The 13,895-nt window shown below is 44.2% G+C and overlaps 1 protein-coding gene across 4 annotated transcripts in view; it reads left to right on the top strand.

The window, feature by feature from the left end:
- The window catches only part of FAM184B (family with sequence similarity 184 member B), a 119,016-nt gene that overhangs the window by 50,364 nt on the left and 54,757 nt on the right, over positions 1-13,895 (top strand). For all 4 annotated transcript variants that reach the window (XM_070372180.1, XM_070372179.1, XM_070372178.1 and 1 more), the window contains exons 2-3: positions 10,576-11,331; positions 12,278-12,413. In XM_070372180.1, the coding sequence (XP_070228281.1) occupies positions 10,576-11,331; positions 12,278-12,413 (892 nt within the window). The remainder of the gene's footprint in view (positions 1-10,575; positions 11,332-12,277; positions 12,414-13,895) is intronic.

Raw genomic sequence — 13,895 nt, 5'->3', positions numbered from 1 at the left:
AACTCTTTCTGTCTGAGTCTACCTGTGTGTCTATCCACACACACTGTACTCTTGTTTCCTTCTAATAAAGGAGAAAAGTGGATACCCTTCACTATTACCATTCAGAGATAACCTTGGTCATGTTTTTAATACATTCTTGATCTTTTTCTTTGTTGATGTGTGTGTTTGATTTTGGAACCATGTTGCATCCTCACTTTTACATCCTTTTTATTTTAATTTAGAGTAATGTAGTCCTGACATTGGGGGGTCCCTGACATGGGAGGCTGGCAAGGGCTCTGTTCTCCCGAAAATACTCTCCATAGTACCAGTCGGAGACAAAAGATGCTCTGGTTACTTACTCAACATTGTGTTTGATGCCAAACACTGGACCAGGCAACCAGCAGGCACACAGTGGGTCCTCTGTGAAAGATTGTTGAAATAAACTAGCAGGAACTTGACCCAAGGTGGCCCTTCTGTTTCTGGTGTGCAAACACTTGTGCAGCATGCACCCATCACCCATAAATTGAGAATAAAACTCCCCATTGCTGTACTCAATGCCACGTGCTGCCAGAACACAGAAATTCAGCCATGACTGCAAGGACAATTTGCAAAGCTGACCCACATGTAGTAAATGAATCTGTGGGTTTTGATGTGGTATTTGGACAAGACTATGTCACTTGAAACATATTGTTTGTCTGAGGATTATGTAGATGGTACAATAAATGGATTGGAAAATGTTTAAAGAGATTATCCCATACACACAGAGAGAACAGTGGAGAAAATAAGAATCCCCTTTAGAATGCACGTTCAATATATTTATTTTTCATTCTGTGGGATTTACCTTGTAAAGATGCTTTGTGAACTGTAAAGTGCTGTGTAAACTAACATTAGCACTCAGTGTGGTATCGTTTGTATGGAACAAATGGATATGTGTGTCCATATAGATGCGCACAGAAAACCTGCGTTCAGAGTTTATAAATATTGTAATAATTTATAAGTTGTTATAAATTTACATTTATAATATGTAATCTAAAGCAGGCAAACTTGAAGAGCTGCTCTTTCTGCTGTAAAGTTCACATGATTTTGTTTCTTTCTGTGGTTATAGATTTTGATGCTCTTATTTGGATTACCTCTCTGTTAAAAATATTTCATGTGAGAGATATTAAGATTTCTTTGTATTGATTTTTAAATACTTTTTTGTATTGATTTTGTTCCCAAAAGAAGTATTGCAATACATATGCATAACTATTGACTAGGTTGAATAACCAAGGGCACTAACCCTAGTCTTTGCATTCTAAGAAACTGTAAACAGTCATTCAAGCTTCAAAATATGGATCCTTTCCAGGTCCCTCATCTTTTTGTTTGATTGTTTGTTTTAAGCTTTTCTTTTAAAAAAAATTTTATTGTAGTTGATTCGCAGTATTGTATTAGTTTCAGGTATACAGCAAAATGAATTGGTTATACATATATCCACTCTTTTTTTAAATTCTTTTCTTATGCAGGTCCCTCAGCTTATGCAGGTGGTGAAACTCCCTGGAAGGCAGACAGACTTATATCTGTGAGTGTTGGCCTCCGTCAGTAAGAGCAGGAGCTCTCATTAAGGGAGAGTCTCTCAGTAAGAGCATCCTGGAGAGACTGTCCTTACCTATCAGCTAAGTCTCAGTCTAAATTGGCTTGGGAGACAGTTGAGCTTCCATTATTCAGAAGCTTATGCCTCACAGCTCAATGCCATGTGCAGCCAATTGCCTACAGCTCTCTGATCAGTAATGGTGAGATTTTAATCAGTGTTTTGGACTCCATCTAGAAATACATTCCAAGTCCATTTGCCTGCAGGTGCCCAGCCTTGTTTAGGACCTGTTTTAATCCATTTCCATAAAGGAAGGAACATCAACCACATGACCTCTGCTCTTCTCAGGAGTTTCAGCACCCACATGCAGGACTTCCTTCTTAAGATTTAGCTAATCCTCTTTCTGACTTTGTGTCAGGGAAGTTGGGGCTCCTTTGTGTGCAGGGACATGAGTCAATGACCCTTGCCCTATCCATGTTCTGGCATGCTGTGCTTCTGAGGTGGAATGGCGTGGACACACCCCTAGTCATGCCAGCTGGAGAATCCTCTGGACTTTTTCCTCTCTCCCATCCCACACCTAGTGAGTCAATGGCCCTGCCACTGTTCCTCATTGGCAGCTCTTGATCCACACCCCTTTCCCCTGCTCTAATTCCAGCCTTTACCCCAACTCATTCCCCTGTTCTCCCTGCCCCCAATCACATCTGGACTCCAAACTGAAGCCAAGGCAGTGGTCCCCAAACGTATGAAATAGGGAATGTCTTAGTCAAGCTTCTCCAGAGGGACAAGACCAATAGGATATATAGAGAGAAAGAGACTTCTTATGAGAAATTGTCTCACATGATTTTGGAAACTTAAAAGTCCCAAATATACCATCTGCAAATTGGAGATCCTTGGGTGCTGGTGGTGCAAATCCAGTCCGAATCTAAAGGCCTGAGAACCAGGGAAACCAATGGTGTAAATCCTAATCTGAGGACAAGAGAAGACTTGCATTCCATCTCAAGCTGTCAGAGAGTGAATTTTCCCTAACCCAGCCTTTGTTCTATCCAGGCCTCCACTGGATACTGAAGAAGGCCCACCCACACTGGGGAGGGCAGTCTGCCTTACTCAGTCGACAGATTCAAATGTTAACCTCATCTAGAAACAGACACACCCAGAATAATATTTAACCAGATATCTCAGCCCCTCGTGGCCCAGTCAGGCTGACATGTAAAATTAACCATTACAGAGAGTTTTATTCCCTGTAGTTTCAGAAAGGCAGAATCTTGTAAGAAAAGCTTCCTACATGGCACAGAAGCCACAGTTCCTTCAAGTGTGCACCCATTTGCTTTTAGAGCCCAAGGCCCTGAGCAACCAGATGTTAAAAAGGCAGGTCCTGGCTTCTCCCTGCCCCAGACCTGCCACATCTCTGGGCAAGGTATGGGAGTCTCATGACCACATGCAGACTACATGCTATGTATTCTATGTACTACATGCTGCTTGCTATGTAAACAGGATGGTGGACTCTTGAGTGTCTGACCTCTGCCCACCTGTCTAGCACTGGGTCATGGTGTTCCCCCTTTCCTGCCAATGTCCCTCACCAGGCTCTGGCCAGGAGGACTCCCACTGCATACCTCCTCCCAGTCCCCCCGATTTCATGTCTTTGTGCTACTTCTTGGTCCTGACACTCCCCCCACCTGTATGTTCTTCCTCTTTCTCTTCACTTGGCTGATACTTGCTCATATTTTCAAACCCAACTCAAGAATCCTCTGCATCTGATACCTCTGTGCTAGGATAAAGAAATATTTCATTCATTCAACAAATAGTTACAGAGACCTTTCCACATGTCAGGCACTATTCTGGGATCTAGTAGAGGACACAACAGACAAAAGAACATACCTGCACATAACACTTATTCTCAAGAGGAAGACCAATAAGCAAATTTAAAAAAAACATGTAAAATATATGATATGTCAGATAAAGGTGACATGAAGAAAAATAAAGCAGGATGAGGTATGGGGAGAGCACTGATTTGGGGAGTAATCAAAGCAGGTCTCACTGATGAGGTGGCAAATGAGCAGAAACCCAAAGGAGAACAGTTGTCCCAGAAGAAGCAACAATATCCACGGAGATACAGTGAGTGAGTGTGATTGCATGATTGAGGCATGGCAAGGATGTCCATGTGGTTGTAGTGAAGGGAGTGAGAAAGAGAAGAGGATGACGTGAGCTCAGAAAGGTCGTGAGAAGCCAGAACACGTAACCTTCCTTTTGGCTGTTGTAAGGCTCTGACTTGTCCTGAGTGGTTAATCATCAGAAGGTTTGGAACAGTGGGGAGACATGATTTGACTGACTTTTAACAGACCTTAGATGGCAAAGTAGAAACAAGGGTCGAGGTCATTGTAATGGTTCAGGTGAGATGTATTCATGACTCAAATTAAGGGTAGGATGGGATGGTGAGAAATGGCAAGATTCAGGATTAGATGTTGGAATGGCTTTGGAATGTCAGAGACAGATTTGGGACACAGATAGCTGTAAACTTTTTATTCTGGTAAAATATAAATAACATAGAACTTGTCATTTTTAAGTGTAAAGTTCAGTGATGTTAAATACATTCACCTTGTTGTGCAGCCATCACCACCGTCTGTCTCGAGAACTTTTTCATCTTCCCAAATGAAAACTCTGTACTCATTAAACACTAGCTCCCTAGTACCCTCTTCTTGCAGCCCCTGGCAAACAGCCTTCCGCTTTCTATCTCTGTGAATTTTACTACTCTAGGTGCCTCATATAAGTGGAATCATATACCATATCTGTCCATTTGTGACTGGCTTATCTGACTTAGCTTAATATCTTTAAGGTTCATCCATGTGGTTGCATGTGTCAGAATCTTTCTCTTCTTAAAGCTGAGTAATATATCATTGCAGGTATATATCACATTTTGTTTATCCATTTACCTATCAACGGGCACTTGGGTTGTTTCCACATTCTGGCTAGTGTTAATAATGCTGTGAACGTGGGTGTACAAGTATCTATTCAAGTTCCCGTTTTCAATTATTTTGAAATTGAAATTCTAAAATGGAATAGCTGGATCACATGGTAATTCTGTTTAATTTTTTGAGGAACCACCACACCATTTTCCATAGCAGTTGCACTATTTTATGTTCCCACTCACAATACAGCTGCAATTTCTCCACATCCTCATCACTTATTTTTTGTTTTTTGATGATGATCATCCTAATGGGCATGAAGTGGTGTTTCATTGCAGTTTTGATTTGTATTTTCCAAATAATTAGTAATGTTCAGCTTCCTTTCACATGTTTATTAATAGACTCCAAACTTTGACCTAAGCAGCTGAAAGAAGGGGTTGCCATGGAGCAAGATGGGGATTAATGTACAAAGAGCAAGTTTTGAAGGAAAAATCTCCAGAATTAAATTTGAGGTACATATTAGGTAATGGGGATATTGATAAGCAACAGGACATAAATCTGACATTCAGGTGACAGGTCCAGCCTAGACATATAAATTTGACAGTCACTAACCAAAAGAGCGTACATAAAATCATGAGATTGAATGAGATCTCAAGAAAATGTTTGTAGAGGAGAGAAAGTCTGAGGCCTAAGTTCTGGGGCCCTTTTATTTGAAGGATGGGAGATGAGGAAGAACTTGCCAATCAGATGAGAAGCACCATGCTGAGCATGTAGTAAATGCTGTAAAAATACTTAATGAAAGAATATCACCAGTTTTTTTATAAACAAACTTATTTTTCTGTTTCTTTTAATTTGGGGATCCAAAAGGATTTGGGTTTCAATCCTAGCATCTGTACTTTTAAGCATTATTTTATTTATTTTATTATTTATTTTTAGCATTGTCTTGGCAATAATAATGGGGTTCCCCAGTGGCTCAGACAGTAAAGAATCTGCCTGCAATGTAGGAGACCTGGGTTTGATCCCTGGGTTGGGAAGATCCTCTGGAGAAGGGAATGACAATCCACTCCAGTATTCTTGCCTGGAGAATTTCAAGGACAGAAGTACCTGGCGAGCTACAGTTCACGGGTTTGCAAAAAGTCGGACATGACTGAGCGAGTACACTTCGCAATAATAGTAAAAATAATGACAGAATTTCTTGATGTTTACTTTGTGCTAGGAATGCTGCTAAGGGTATTAGGTTCAGTGTGTCATTTTAATCTCCAAATAAGTCTATGAAATAGGCATTTCTCTCCCAAGTGACAGAGAATCAGAGAAGTTCAATAATGCCCTCAAGGTTACAGAGTTAGAGAGAGGTAGAGCTACAGGTCCAGCAGAATCCAAAGCCTCCTTTTAAGCACCATGCTTTATAAACCCTAGATGTTAAATTAACCCCGCCCAATGTCAGTTTCCTCATCTGTAAAATAAGAAGTATGAGAATGTCCACTTTGTAAAACTGTTAAATTTATTGACAAATAATGTATCTATTACCTGACCCAGAGAAGGTTATATTCTGAGGGCACTTGATAAGTATTATTTCCTGTTTTCCTTTTCCATTTTACTTCAGACTCCTGCTGCCAGACTCAATGGAGACTTTCCATAGGATCTGATGCTCAGAATTCATTAATTATAGCTTTGTTAAACCTACAGTGCGTGCATGTGTGCATGCTCAGTTGCTCAGTTATGTCTGACTCTTTGTGACCCCATGAACAGTAACCCACCAGGCTCCTCTGTCCATGGAATTTTCAACCTTTAAGACCTTAACAGGTCCACTGCAAACATTGTCTCTGAAATCAAACCATTAGCAGTGGATTTCTAAAACCCTTGGGAAGACATTGCAACTTGCTCAGTATTGCTCTTGACTGCTGAATTATTCATGTCCCTTGATGGATTCTGAAGTTGACTTCCTCCTGAGAAGGATTCACAAATGAGACTTGGGCCAGCTACTTGAAGTTTCAGTTGAGTAAGAAGGTGGTGAGTGAACAAAAGTGAGCAGGTGGCAGAGGAAGTGTTGCCAAGTGGCCTGTGAGGCACCAGGAGCAGAAGGGTGGGTATATTCAAAATCTACTCAACAATTTCAGGTGCTGAGGGTGGGGTGGGGTGGGAGGGTGGGCCAGATTATGTTTCCAAAAACAAGGAATGTTTCTTTTTGAGGACATAGTGTGAGAAAGAAGAAGAAGAAGAAACATTTAATAAGTACCTATTTTGTGCCAACACATTTTTAGATGTAATACTACTTGATCTTCAAAAAAAAAAAAAAAAAACTGGGTCTGGGTTATCTCTCTCTTACAGGTAAGAAACTGAGGCTTCAAGAAGTGAAATAACATAAGCAATCTTAAAAAGAGTTGAGAAGTATGTCTACCAAATAGAATTAGTTTGTGAACGACAGAAAACCCAGTGCAATCCATGTGGAATCACTGCAGGGCTGGCATGGCTTTCCACTGTGTTAGAGACCCTGGCTCCTCTTATTGTCTTGCCAACCTTAGCCTGTGGTGTCCCCTTCAGCATCTGAAATGACTGCTTGGTAATAGGAGGTTCACCCCAGAAGAAATAATGACACCTCTGTTTATATTCAACTGGACAAAGCTTGGTCACTTAGCTGCTCTGAGTTACAAGGGAGGCTGAGAAATGTGGCACTGTGCCCATAGGAAAGGTAAGGTTTCTATTTCTAAGGACGAAGGAGAAAAACAGATACAGGACCCACCAGTAACCTCTGCTCCTAGGTAGTTAAATCTAGGTCTCTTTCACTCCAGAGGACCCCTCCTCCACCAGTTCTACTCTACTGCCTTCCTTAAGAGAAGTGCCACTGCCCCAGAAATCCCCGTCAGGCTAAAAGTGTCCTGTGGGCAACCATGATAAGAACAGCCAGGTCCCATAGGTTCTTTTTGTGGGCCAGGCACTATGCAACGTGCAGTAGAGCACTGCCTCATTTAATCCTTCAGTAACCTCATTAAGGGGTTTCCCAGGTGGTACAGTGGTAATGAACCCACTTGCCAATGCAGGAGATTCAGGAGACACGGGTTTGATCCATGGGTCGAGAAGATCCCCTAGAGCAGGACATAGCAACCACTCCAGTATTCTTGCTTGGGAAATTCCATGAACAGAGGAGCTTGGCGGGCTACAGTCCATGGTGTCACAAAAAGTCGGACATGACTGAGTGGCTGAGCAACTGACCGACTGACTGAAACTCATAAAGCAGGAACTTCATTCTCCCCATTGTACAAATGAGGAAATGGAAGCCAGCGAGATTATATAGCATACCCAAGCTCACACAGAGAGCAGCTTCTGGATCTATATGTTGTATGGCATCCACACAATGGCAAATAGGATCTACATTCAGGCAGCGCATACTCCAAAGTCTAGTCTTTTACTTGTTGTGCTTGTCTGTTTCACGTGTATTCCCATTCAGGGCATCTGCTTCTGCAAATCTCTTTGGAATCCTATTCCTCAGTGTAGTCACAATGCCCTATTTCATGGAATAACCTTTTCAAGGATGCTTTGTTCTTTACATGAGAAAACCCAATTTATGTTAAGATTTGACCTGGCACAGCTTGACTCCATTGAAGAGAAAAATCAGTCTTTTTTTTTTTTTAATCAGTTGGAGTATCAGGTGTGCAGAAAAGTTAACATAGCGCATCTGAGATTGCTTCTCCTTAGCTGGCCTTTTTGCAAAGTTGCTCTTGGCTGCCATCTGGGAACTTGGATTTCCAGAGGGTTTCCACCACCCACACTGATAAGAATATCTCAGCAGGCCTTAACTGTCTGCAAACAATATGACTTATGTGAGCACTTACTTTCCTTCTGGGAGTCTGAAATTTTGGTAATGCCCAAGAGAAGTTATCAACCTGACTGTGCTGTGCTTGGTCACTCAGTCGTGTCCAGCTCTGCAACCCCATGGATTGTAGCCCGCCAGTCTCCTCTGTCCATGGGGATTCTTCAGGCAAGAATACTGGAGTGGGTTGCCATGCCCTCCTCCAGTGGATCTCCCCAACCCAGGGATCAAACCCATGTCTCCTGCACTGCAGGCAGATTCTTACCATCTGAGCCACCAGGGAAGCCCAAGAATACTGGAGTGGGTAGCCTATCCCTTCTCCAGTGGATCTTCCCCACCCAGTAATCAAACTGGGGTCTCCTGCATTGCAGGTGGATTCTTTACCAGCTGAGCTACCAGAGAAGCCTGTCTACCTGACTAGCCCTGAATAAAAACCTTGCTAAGTCTTCAGTAAGCTCTTGGTAGGCACTATTTCACATGTGTTGTCACAACTCCTTGCCAGGGAAATTAAGTAAATCCTGTGTGACTCCATTTGGGAAGGATTCTTACAAGCTTTCATCTTGTTTTTCTCAAGACTCCCCACCACCCCCACCACTGCCAAGCTTGTTTTCTACTTGCTGATTTTGCTTTGTATCCTTTCTCTATAATTAATCATAGCCATAAGTATGACTATATGCTGAGTCCTGTGAGTTCTTCCACAGTGATGATAGCTGCTGTAACAAATAAACGTCAAGGCTTTAGATAGTTTATTTCTTGTTAGTGCAGAAATCAATACCAGCGCTCCTGGTGAGCAGGTGGCCTTCTACTCAGTCACTGAGGACCCAGGCACTTTCCATCTTGCACTCCACAATAAGTTGGCAGATGGAAAAAGGGACTGTGGAAAGGACATGCCTCCTGGTTAACCCTCCTCTTAACCCTAACCCCAACACTGGACCTGAGATGACATACATCCACCTCAGGACACATTCCACTTGTAATCACTAGTCATGTGGTCCCGTACAGATGCACGGGGACTAGGAAATGGATCTTGGCTTGGTGGCTATTTCTCTGCATCAACTCTGTGGAAAGAGAAAGCATGAGTCTTTGATGACTGGCAACAGTACCATAATAGATACTTATTATGAACCTACCCTGTGCTCAACTTCATACCAAATGCTCTGAGGCAACATGAAGAAGTCAGTTGTTCATGCCTATACAGAGGTTGACATGTTAACGGGAACTGGTCACCCCCAAGGATGAGGAGGCAAGGTTCCCCTTTTCTGGAAAGTCTTCTACTACACCATTCCTCTGTGCTTCGCTAGTAACTAGTGCTGATCACTTTCATAGCACTTAGTGCACTAAAACCCACCATAATCTTATCTGACTCTCCCACTGAAATATAATTTTGAGATCACAGCTTCAGTTGACTTATTGATCAGCATGTATTTCCAGTACTCAGCACAGAAAATGGCACATCTGAGATATTGGGTAAATGAATGAAAGCTCAAGCAGAATAGTGAGATGCAGTGCAGTACCGTGCTGTGAGCACGAGTTAGTCAAATCTTCTTATCCCTTGTGACCTTGCAAAAGTTGCTTAATTTCTCTGAACCTCAATGGTTCATTCTTAGAATGAGGACAAAGATACCAACTTTGCAGGGTTGCCATGAGGATTTTCTGAGATCCTAAATGTGTATTCGGCACCTAGCCCTGTTTCTGTCTTGTTCCTGAAGTTACAGAGAACAGTTTTTCACCAGGGAATACGATGTTAGCTGTGGGTTTTTCATAGATGCCCTTTATTGGGATGAGGGAGTTCCCTTCTTTTTCTTGTTCAGTCAGTGTTTTTGTCAAGAGGAGGGATTGGATTTTGTCAAATGGTTTTCTTCTGTCTGTTGAGACAATCTTGTGGGTTTCACCCTTTATGCTATTCATGTGATATCTCACATTAACTGATTTTCAGATGTTAAATCAATTTTGCACTTCTGGGATAAATCCCACTTGGTCATGGTATATAATCCTTTTTATACATTGCTGAATTCTGTTTTCTAGTGTTTTGTTGTATTTTGTTTTGGTTTGGTTTTCAGGGGTGCGTTCTGTGTCCCTAAGTGTTTCAGACCCTTTGCTTGATTCCCATGGCACTCCCCAGAGGCCCCTAAGGAACTCCTTATTGGTTTCTCCTTGGGACAATTTCTAATAAATCACTTCCAGTCAAATCCTGTTCTCAGGTGCAGCTCCTGGGGATCAGCCTGAGTCACTGCCAGGGTCAAGGCCCTCTGTGGTCACTGTGGCCCTTCATGCACACCCACACCCCTCCGGCTAACCCAGCTCTGTGACTTTTCCCGCAGGTGATCTACGCCCTGAACACCCGCCAGGACGAGACCGAGGCGGGCATGGAGGCACTGCGCGAGGCCCACCAGGAGGAGCTGCAGCAGGCGGTGGCCGAGACCGAGGCCAGGCTCCTGCAGGCGCAGGGCCGCGTGGGCGAAGAGGAGGCCCTGCGGCAGCGCATCCAGGCACTGGAGAGTGCCCTGGAGCTGCAGAAGCAGCTGACACAGGAGGCACTGGCCCAGTCGGCCTCTTGCAGGCTGGAGACCCAGGAGAGGGAGCTGAGGGTGGAGGCCGAGCACGCTGAGCGGGTGCTCACCCTCTCCAAGGAGATGCTGGAGCTCAAGGCCGACTATGAGAAGAGGCTCCGGCACCTGAGTGGCCACGAGGCGCCCCGGTGGGACCGGCTCACCAAGGAGGGTCCCGAGCCCAAGGCCGAGCCGGGCTGCGGCCCCGAGATGCGGGAGGTCCTGCTGGAAGTGGAGCGGCTGCGAGCGGAGAACCAGCAGCTGAGCAAGGACTACGCGCGGAAGGCCGAGGAGCTACAGGCCACGTACGAGAGGGAAAACGAGGCGGTCCGGCAGGCGATGCAGCAGTCTGTGAGTGAGGCCCTGTGGCAGTGGCAGGAGAAGGAGACCGACCTCCGGAAGAACTTCCAGGCCCAGGAGGCAGCCCTGCAGGCCCAGGTCCGGAAGCTGGAAGGGGATCTGGAGCACAGAGGCCGCAAGATTAGTGACCTCAAGAAGTATGCCCAAAAGCTGAAGGACCGCATTCAGGTAAAGCAGGGGCTCTTCCTACCTCCCAAGTGTGAGAATAACCATGGCCGGTAATATGAACACCTACCACTCATCAGGCACTGTGACTTCTGCCAAAGTGAGCATTATTACCTTCATTGAGTTTAACCACATTTATTAAGGAAATATTTATTGAACACCTACTATGTGCCAGGCCAGGGCTGTGTTCAGGAGACACATGGTAGGCTGGACTTGATCCCTGTCCTTTGAGAATGGAGAGACTTACAATTTACAGATGAAAATGTAAAACTGAAATTGAGAAGCTTAAGGAGGAGTGTAGCTGGGCACACAGCTGAAAAGTGTTTGAACTCAGTTCAGCCTAATTCCAAAGCCCCTACTCACTCCATAACAACTTGCCTGTCCTAACATCCTTGAGGCTTTATATTTGTGGAAAATTGGACCAGTGACAAGTTAGTTATGGGAAGCCCATCTCTAAAAGTAACAGCAGCTAGTATCTTTCATATTTCCTGAGCATTGTTTTCTGTCCCATTTTATCTCATTTAATCCTCACTACAGAAAGGCTGAGGTTTCCCAGGCTAGTGGTAAAGAACCCACCCGCTAATGTAGCAGATATACGAGACACATGTTCAATCCCTGGGTCCAGAAGATCCCCTGGAGGAGAGCATGGCAACCCACTCCAGTATTCTTGCCTGGAGAATCCCAAAGACAGAAGAGTCTGGCGGGTTACAATCTATAGTCACAAAGAGTCAGACATGACTGAAGCGACTTAGCACAGCACAGAAAGATTAAATAACTTGCTGAACATCACACAGCCAATCAGAGGATGAATCAGGATTTGATGAACACTGAGCCGCTGAATTCCAGAGATTAATGGCACATGCTGTGCATTTACCCACTTTTCAGAGCTGATGTACATAGGATGTGTCTGCACAGAACCAGTGAAATGACACCCTGTCTCTTTGTTTAGGACCTGGATGTGCAGCTCAAGGAGGCTCGACAGGAGAATTCAGAGTTGAAAAGCACGGCAAAAAAACTTGGGGAGAAGCTGGCCATTGCCAAAGATAAGCTGATGTTGCAGGAGTGTCATGTGACACAGAAAACCGGTGAGATGCCCCAACTGATTTCCTGACAAAGCAAAAGTTGGCCACCAGGTTGGCTTGGCACTGCTTGCAGCCTTGAGACTGTTAAGGGAGCAGAATGGAGGGCAGGGCTCTTTGATCTGACCTGCCTGGTGGTAAGTCCCATCATGCAGGACATAAGCAAGCCAACACCCACAGCTGCCACAGGTCAGATATCTAAAAGGCATGATGCAGAAGGATCTCTGGCTCCCAGATAGTTCTCCATCCAATCCACCATAGTGCCTGAACTTCTCAGCTCTGGCTTTTCCCTAGACTTAGTCAATGCTTTATACTCTAACGTCTTTCACACAGTGATGATATTGGATGTTCCCAATAGTTTTGTGAGTTAGGTATTGTCAGTATTCCATGTCACAGATGAAGAAATGAACCAGAGAAAAGTTATGTGGCTAGCTTAAGGCCAGCCAGCTGGCTGGTGATAGTGTAAAATACATAGGTTATCTGACTCCAAAGTGCTTTCTTTGAGATAAGGTTGGATAACATCACTGACTCATTGGACATCAACTTGAGCAAACTCAGGGAGATAGTGGAGGACAGGGAAGCCTGATGTGCTGCAGTCCATGGAGTCACAAAGAGTTGGACATGGCTTAGCAACTGAACAGCAACAAAAAAGTGCTTTCCACTGAGCTCCCTCATCAGAACGTTCTTGAATATAGTGTGATCAGTTTGACACTGGGATATATAACAAGGGCACAAAACATAGGCTCTGCCTCCAGGGAGATTATGGGACTGTTACTTTACATGCTTTCATATCATGAGTGCATCCCAGGCAGCAGAGGAACAAGATGTCTGGGAAAGAAGAAATCACTTTGGGCTGGAAAGTGTGAGTTGGAACCAGTGGGTATGGTGGTCTTAGAAGTAAGGCATAAGTACCTTGGGGAATATGGGAAGAAACTGAGCAATTCTGCTGCTGCTGCTAAGTCACTTCAGTCGTGTCCGACTCTGTGCGACCCCATAAATGGCAGCCCAGGCTCCCCTATTCCTGGGATTCTCCAGGCAAGAACACTGGAGTGGGTTGCCATTTCCTTCTCCAATGCATGAAGGTGAAAAGTGAAAGTGAAGTCACTCAGTCGTGTCCGACTCTAGCGACCCCATGGACTGCAGCCTACCAGGCTCCTCTGTCCATGGTATTTTCCAGGCAAAAGTACTGGAGTGGGGTGCCATTGCCTTCTCCAGAGCAATTCTAGTCATATTTAATTTTTGTCTTATACTTGAAATCTCTTTAAATTTAAATCCTTTGAATGTATATATGTTCAGGAACATCCTCAATTTTTTAACCTATGTAAAAGATGACTAGTTTTAGAAGGGAGGGCAGGGCAACTATGTGAACTCAAGATGCTGCTTGGGCAAAGGTGACAATCACCATCTTGACCATACTTGAGGCCAGAAGGCCATGGAGCAGGGATTACATAGGGGAGTTGAATAGCAGAATGGTAACATGCAGGCCTC

This window comes from Bos mutus, chromosome 6, assembly GCF_027580195.1.
Source record: "Bos mutus isolate GX-2022 chromosome 6, NWIPB_WYAK_1.1, whole genome shotgun sequence".
Classification (NCBI taxonomy): domain Eukaryota; kingdom Metazoa; phylum Chordata; class Mammalia; order Artiodactyla; family Bovidae; genus Bos; species Bos mutus.
The sequence above is the reverse complement of the archived record's forward strand: the minus strand, read 5'-3'. Positions and strand labels throughout refer to the sequence as shown.